The sequence below is a fragment of the Uranotaenia lowii genome, chromosome 2, assembly GCF_029784155.1.
Source record: "Uranotaenia lowii strain MFRU-FL chromosome 2, ASM2978415v1, whole genome shotgun sequence".
NCBI classification, from domain to species: Eukaryota; Metazoa; Arthropoda; class Insecta; order Diptera; family Culicidae; genus Uranotaenia; species Uranotaenia lowii.
In genome coordinates this window covers 408,537,916-408,546,253 of record NC_073692.1, presented here as the reverse complement: position 1 = coordinate 408,546,253, position 8,338 = coordinate 408,537,916, and the positions used below count along the sequence as shown (strand labels likewise).

Genomic DNA, 8,338 nt, shown 5'->3' with positions numbered 1-8,338 from the left:
ACTTCGTATCTAAGGCACCTCATTTAATTTGTTTTTCTTTCACACACCGCCTAATTATCGTCAATTTTCACAACTCTTCGTTTTGTAATCTTTTATAATCTCTGATGGTTTCACATTTCATGATTATTAATCAGTAAGTAATATGATGATTCTTAAGAATTATAGTAGCAAAAAAACCAGCTTTTTTCCCCAGCAATTCACACAGAATTCTACAACACTCTCTCGAAAAATACCGCTATTTTCAGCAGTCCTTTTCAGCATTGAAAAAATAAACCATTCAACGTATCACCATTTTTAAATTTTGGATTTCACTAAGACTTTCTCACACTTAAGTATATTAATTTTTGCCGGATAATATTAAAACGACCCCTCGTACAGAGGAAAAATTAGACAAAATTTAAATACTCTTAAAAACTTTCAACTTTCAAGCACTATTTCCGGTGGCCATTCTTCCAGTGAACATCCGGTCATTTGTTTGTATCACTTTTATCAATTTCTGAAGACTTCGGTTGTATAAAAAACCGGAAAAAACACGTGCGATGTCAATCAATCATCGCCTACTCCTCCGCAAAGGTGTTCAAAAGTGTACTCTAGCAAAAAAAAATTTCATAATGTGGGAAGAATCACATCAGCTTCAGAAACTTCCGAATATCAAAATATTATCTGCCCCTGGCTCCTGCCAACTCAAGATGTACCTATGGTTTCAAATCAGCAAAGAATGTGTCCTGTCGACGATACCCTATTTGGTGAGATCCAACATATTCAACGATTTTAGACTTTTGCGTTGTATATTGCTCGTTTAGACTTATTATGGTTTTTTTCAACTCTTCCTGAAGAAGAAGAAGCATTGCCGCAAACGTCAAACATGAGAACTGAACTTTGAAACTGAAATACATCTTCAGAACCCTTTCATGCAATTTTTTAACTTAGGCAAACATCATGTTTCAGAATTTTCCTTGATATTTCAGCAATATTTCAACCTATTTAAAATGAATAATGAAATTGCACATGGTTTCGAATTTTTAATTCAAGTTAACGTTTTGATTCGAACACTTTATTAAACTTGATTTTAAAAGAATGCAGAGTTAATTTCGAATTGTTTTTTCACCGTATTTTTCTACAGAATCAACGGATTGATATCAAAAGGCATTGTTTTCTGTCAAACTTTGAATCTTTTTGTCAAATTTTCGTGTTCGGAACAAATTGTCAAAAACTTATTCCAGAGTTTAGTTTTTGATAACAATGTCATTCATTTAAAAATTTCTTTTAAACTATTTTTTCCAGTTTTCTCGGAGTTGCTGATTCACCAAAGAAAATTTCGATATGTTTAGAACTGGGTCAAATTAATATGTAATGAGATGATTAGTTGAAGATGCGTGTCAGCAGTTGCAGTTCACCATTGATACCAAAAATTGATTTTTTAAAACCAACCAAATAATAAATATTGCAAAAATTTGAGAGCTAAATCAAGCTTGCGGATGAAGATTGCAGAAAAAAAAACAATTGAAATATGCATGCTGGCATGCAATCTTATAGAGTACATAATATTTTACATGTTTATTTTAAGATTCAAAAATTGTTTTATGAAAAAATTTCTTCATTTAGCTTAGCTTAGCTTGATTGACTACTCACATACACCTTTAATCATTGAATCCGAAATTCTTCATCACCATTTTCATTCGTATAAATTAACCAACGCAAGTTTGAGTTATTTTAAAATGTTTTCAATTTGGAAAATATCACTGTAAAAAAATAAAAACATTTCGAATTCCACGAGGCGTGGCTTAATAGAACGAGTTCCACATCACCAATGGTTGCTACTCCGTGATTGACCGACCCAGACAACCAGAAGTGGTATATTATTTTACAGATTATATCGTATGAATGTTATTTAAACTCATTTTCGTATATCTGCACCTACAATGTGCGGTCCATGCATATCCTTTATCGTATTTAAATGCGTTGCATGTTTTTATTTCGACAATTCGTATATATGCACCTACAATGTGCGTCCCATGCATATTCTTTATCGTATTTAAATACATTGCATGATTTTATTACGACAAAACAATCCAAATCAAGAATATGTGTGCTAATGTACCTATATGGCCTCCAAAATGATACGTATATACTGGTTTTGCAGCATTATATACGATGTGTTTACACGTATATTTGCACGTATATTCGTGTTGCAAATTTAATATACCCACCAAATGTGTCTGGGGAGGCCATCAGTTTTGTCCAGAGGTCAAATTAATGGAACCTGGGATCGGCAACACATTCACAATGCTCAAACCTGATGCTCTCTCTCTGAACATCAATAACGGCGCCGGCCACGTCCTAGTAATCAATGGATAGATTGGAAAAGGTAGGAAAGGATGAACGATCAATTTTGTGCTTTAGGACCGAGGTCACCTCTGCATCCTAGCAAAACAATTTTAGTTTAGAGGTTTGGGTTGAAGGATTTGATCGGGAGACACTTTTGACTAGTGTGATCAAAACTATTGTCACTACACTACTGAAATCTAAAAAAAATCTGCCTTTATTTAGAAGTATTTACAAAGAAATTTATTTCTCAGCTTAAATCAGTACATTTATGGATTAGATAAACTAGTTGTCTTGAATTGGTCGACTATTAAATAATAAAAAGATCAAGAAGCTTCAACAATTCTAGCAAAAAAAAAGTTGATGCAAATAAATAGTGTTTATTGGTAAAATTATTTGCATAGACGGTTGCTTTTTGTAAGATTACGCTATCACATAAAAGTTATTTTTTCCTGATTTTGCTTTAAAAAAAACAACGGATAATGGAAGGAATTAGTCATTTTTTTATTTTATCATGTATTTTGGAAATCTCATCAATCCTTACCTAAATGTAGGAAAGACAAAGGACGCATATTTTTCTTTTTTTTATCTTATTGCGAAAGGGTGTTATAATAAACACCTTAGATCGTAAAATAATAATATTATAAAAATGCAGACTTCAAATATAAAAAATATATAATTTCTCAAATGATGTTTAATGATTCTAGACTAAATTTTTTTTATGTATCTTAATACGTTTTTTTTTTTAATTTGTTCAGTCTTATAAAAAAATTCTTATCAATTGATGGAAAAAATCATCAATAAACTTGTTGAAAACACATTATGTAAACGTGGGACTGAAAAGGTATATAAAATTTATTTTAAAAATTAGTTCCTATAGAACTTTCATCTCGACTAGCATAAAAGTTTCTAATACTTGGATTTTGAAATGTTTCCGAAATTCCGAACGAAATATTTCCTGCCTACAAATATTTACGGCTTCAAAACCTCTAAAATTCATGTTTTTTAATTATTATAAAACATCATTTGAGAATTATGAATAATAACAAATAATATAAATTAGCAATGTACTTAGCTTTTGAACGTCCTTGGATTAACGGAAAAGCTGGACTTTAGTCTTTTTGAGTTGGTCCGGGAGGCGTAGCACCAGACCCCTTTACCGCAGCTTCTAAAAAACTAATTCATCCGATTCGAACGCCGAAAATCCACTTTCTTTCTATTAAACTTTACGAAACATAGGACCACTATTAAGCTTTTTAAACGTTTAAACCGGATTTTAGCTAAAATATCCTGTTTTTTCTAAATTTTCTGAAGCAAGGAATCAAAGAAAAAAAAAAACGCGGCCGCTCCTGGGCACGGCTTACTGAGACCTCCTCAGTGTCGTATGAGTAGCCGTTACTTGGAAAAACTGAGTCGTTTCAGATCAAGCGACGGCTGCGTTATACCAAAGGCGATCCCTGAGTAAAATGGAGCCATGCCCTGGGTATTTCAAAATTAGCGAGTATCAGCAGAGCTGTCAAATTACGGTTGTCTTATTTCTGGTCTAACTACCGTTGCGTAAATCCAATTTTTCTGAATACACAATAATTTTCATATAAAGTTATTGTACATACAGCATATTTAGCGTTTGGTAGGCAGGTATCAGGTATCAGAAAAGGGGTAGGCTTGATAGCGGCACGTTATCCAAACAAACGGGAAAATTGTGCCTAGCCTTTTTTTACAGATTTCATCATATACCTGAGAAACCTGAAAACCATAAAAGGATTAGAGAATAAATAAATATTTAGGGCATGAAGCCGATCCACGTAGGGATTTTGAAGCATTGAAGCTTATAACCACATTGGGTGAAAAATGACAGATTGTTATTTTAGATTAAATTCTTAGAATTAGATTCACTTTTAACAGGATAGGCGAGAGTACATAAAAGCTTTCTAGCAAACGGAAAACAGGCATATATGAGCTAAAATGAATCGCACATTATTGATTCACAACTACAAAATTCAGGAGTTTTGAGTTTACAATGATCAAAAAATGTTCTAACCAGGATGCTACAATGAGGGCAAATAAACGATTTTATAATGGCAAAGTTGGCATTTAGCCTATCCACATAGGGATTTTTAAGCAGTGAAGCTTTTTTTTAAATCATAATATTGGAAATAAGGACTTTTTTTAACTTTCTTTGTTAAATTCTGACATACATTAAAACAAATGAAGTCGGGCAAAAGAGGGACATGTACACACTAAGTGGAAGGTAAATATAGGTACAATAGCACCTTTGAATCATAGCTTAACCATACAGGAGATTCAGAGCACAATTTTGATGATTTTATATATTTTTATTTAACTGACCAGTTAGCGCTCTGGTTAGAAGACTACAATGAGCTTCTGTGACGCCAAATTTGAAACAAGCGATATTAACACTGCACGAAGACGTAGCAGTGGATTCCACAACCAGTTTTTACGTATGATACGAAATATCAGAGTACGATATTTGACTCTTCTTAACACTATAACCATTCTAAAGCTAAGGGAACATGTGTCAATACAAGAGAAGTGACATATATTAGGTGAAACAGATATGACTGTCGACATGCGATACAAGTTTAGATCAGAAACTTGATTTAATAGGGAATATTGAAGCCTTTTGGCAACCTAAAAAAAAATATTTTTTTGAATTTTTTTTTTCAACGAGAAACGATATTTGTACGGCTTCAATGATTGAATAACCATGACGCAATTTTAACAATTAAATATCTTTATATGAACGGATATTTACCTCCACAAAATTCTGTTACCGATCCAAAGATAGAAGGGACTGAATACTTGTCCATTATAAGGAAAATACAATTGTTTTGCGCTTGACGTAACAGATATAACTGATGTAATTTAGATCATATAATCTTCTATGATTTCAAATCGGTTAATATTAACAGATAGCCAAAAGCAATATGGGACCGTAAGCGATGCGTTTGCGATTCACATTTGAACACTTGTGAAGAGATTTTATTGAACGGAGTTACTAGGAGACCAAAGAGATTAGTTAAATGAAAAATCATATTCCAAATTGGTAAAACGAGAAAATATGGAAGAATACAGCTTGTGCAAATGCATGTACTACATATGCATTATTGGCATACCCTTCTTGAGAGAAAATACGTACAAAGGTTAAAAAAATACTAGCAAGAAATTTAAAACTGATTCAGATTCAAAACATTTTCTTCCAATGTTTTGAACTTGAAAAATTTCTGAACTCTGCATGCAATATCTGACCTTGACCTATTTTCTCCCCCGCCCAGATACAGCCTCATTGATTTCTAATAGACAGAAATATGAGATAAACGTATCTGGGAAGTACTGGATAAGTCGCCTCGTACGACATGGACTAGTATCCCAGTGGCAGTATTCTTTAGGCCGCTGCCACACAGCACATACATACAGCATATTAAGCGTTTGGTAGGCAACTCCAGGCTTTATTCCTCCCCTTGTTCCAGTATATGCAAAGCTTATTTAAATGTAACATAGATTATGTTGAAAAGAAGACTTTGGTAAAAGAAGAAGACAAAATGGAACGTAGTTTATTAAATTCAAAGTAAAACATCAACCATTGATAATTCTCTTGATATCTGGAAGAAATATCAAGGTAGCATAAATTGAAAAAAAAATGATAGTTTTTGAAATTGTAGAGAGAAAATGTTGAATGTTGATTATTGGTATAATGAACTAATCGAGACCAGAGTTGCAAGTTTTCCGATAATCATTTGAAATTGATACTCACTGTAGTGAGTATCAATTCAGCAGCACACTGAATTTCGTTGTGACGCTCAATGCTTTCGACGTCAAACGAAAGCGGTTTTCTTTGTTTTCAGAAAAATATTCATTAGAATGCAATAAATATCATAAAAATGATTTTTTAAAGTAAAATAAGAAAGTTTAACCGTTTGGATAGAAACTACAAACCGCTGATTGCATTTGAGAAGGAAAATTATTTTATTTCTTCATTATACTATGTTTGGTTGATAAAAGCTTTTCACATGTTATCAATTCCAGCCGGTTGCCAAAGCTGGAATGCCAGACGTTATCATGGAATGGTATATTCGTTGGTTATGATTTTTGTTTTAAATAATCAAATGTTACAAATCTGATTCTTAACTTAATTATTTGTGTGAAAGAATGAGGAATTATTTTCTTCAATAATATTTAAACTCATCATAGCCGCGGGAGAATTCCCACTCCAAATGCTTTTCTGAATACTCAAAATAATCAAGATTTTGATAATTTATATTTTCGTCTACTGTGATGCCTATAGGGAATTTGAAATAATTTTCTGGCAAGCTAATGAAGTCGTTGTGTTTTTATAAAGAGGTTTTAGCTTTGGAATTTCGATATTTACGAATCTTTGACCCTTGATGAAAATGCAAACATTTTGCGTCCACGTTTTTAACAGATTTAAAAGTTTATTACTGTGGGCAATATAATTTTATTGCATGTCTTCAAACTCCAGAACACGATGAAAAAGGTACTTATCCCAAGTGAGGTCAAAAATGAGCCTAAAAGAATTTTCTTTGTTTATCCAGTAACATAAAGGGAACATTAATTTGCAAACTACGTCAAGAACTGGGCTGAACTGGAAAACTTGTCTTAGTTCTTACTTTTATTTTTCAAGAGATTTCGCAAATACTTTTTTTTTATTCCTTCGATGCCTTCGATCTTGCATCTCTGCCCTCGCAAAAGTAGTTTTTCTGCTTGTGACTCTCAGGATGAGAAAACGTCAACATTCAAGGCAATTATGGCTTGTGATGTTTACGATGAGATTTACTAACATCACAGTGAAATTCAAAAAGGGAAAATCTCACTCATTGAAATCTCAATCATGAGATTTTGCAACCTCGATCGAGACATTAAGCTTCAATGACTCCTTGATTTGCTGAATCGTCGAATTCAAAGTTTGAAAGCACAAAGCTTAAAAGCCCTATTCACTGAGGGCACCACCATTCATGCTTCGTCAATACCTCTGATGATATATTCAAAAAAAAAAAAACGACTATCCTGATTATCTTAATAAGGCTTTTGATCATATCTACATTTCAGTAATATTTGCATTTCGTTTTTTCCATAAATTTTGCCATTTTTAAGGTGGAGGACAAAATGAACCATTTGATACAATAAAAAATAAAATACACAAATTGATTCAACAGACATTTTTGCTGATGTACAACGATTGTAACTATTCTATCTAGTTATTAACAAAAACGAATGAAGAATCGGGTACAAAAAAGGCTTTTCGAAGAATTTCATCAAAAGACGTTTCGAATCCTCCATTTTTTTAAAATAAGAAATTTATTTTATACAAAACATTTCCACAAACGGGATCGCTTTGATTCTGAGTTTTTAATGGATGAAACTATAGCAAATAGCTCTCCAGTTTACTTGGCTTCTGAGCCATTCTTTTAACTGTGATTAAATAGTGTTATTTCAAAATCCAAGCCTTCTTCGATTGTTAAAATAGCTGCACATAAATGCCAAAATGTATCCATTAAGAGCAAGTTCACTGGTGTTGGGAAACAGGGGTACAAATTTTAACATTTTAAAAATTTTTTATTAAAAAAATGTTTTCAAGATCTTTGGGCATTGTATTTTTTACAGCACTGTTTCTATTCCAGCCGTATGTGATAGAAATATTGCTATTTTTGCATCACAGCATGCGAGAAAACAACACGTGTTTTTAAAAAACTTGAAGGCCACAGAATGTTTTTGCATAGCAAAATTTTCAAAATGTGCTAAAAGTGACAAAATTTTACGCCTAAATGTGCCTGCAATCAACACCGCTGATCGGACCCTTTTTCGAAAAGCGTTTCATTTTGGAAGTAATACAACAACCAGCCACTATTAGTACTAGTAGATCTTGTGCAAACACATCCCGCTCCCGATTTGTTTTTGTTGTCCTCAGGCGCCAAGCGCTTGGAAATCCGGTACATTATTCCAGCTTGCTTGAGAGATGACTTTAGTGTCCTAT

The 8,338-nt window shown here is 32.9% G+C and overlaps 1 protein-coding gene across 1 annotated transcript in view; it reads left to right on the top strand.

Moving 5' to 3' along the window:
* Window positions 1-611: 611 nt before the first annotated feature.
* LOC129743377 (insulin-like receptor) overlaps window positions 612-8,338 on the top strand; it is a 96,851-nt gene continuing 89,124 nt past the window's right edge. The window contains exon 1 of the mRNA XM_055735372.1: window positions 612-746. Coding sequence (XP_055591347.1) covers window positions 612-746 — 135 coding nt within the window. The remainder of the gene's footprint in view (window positions 747-8,338) is intronic.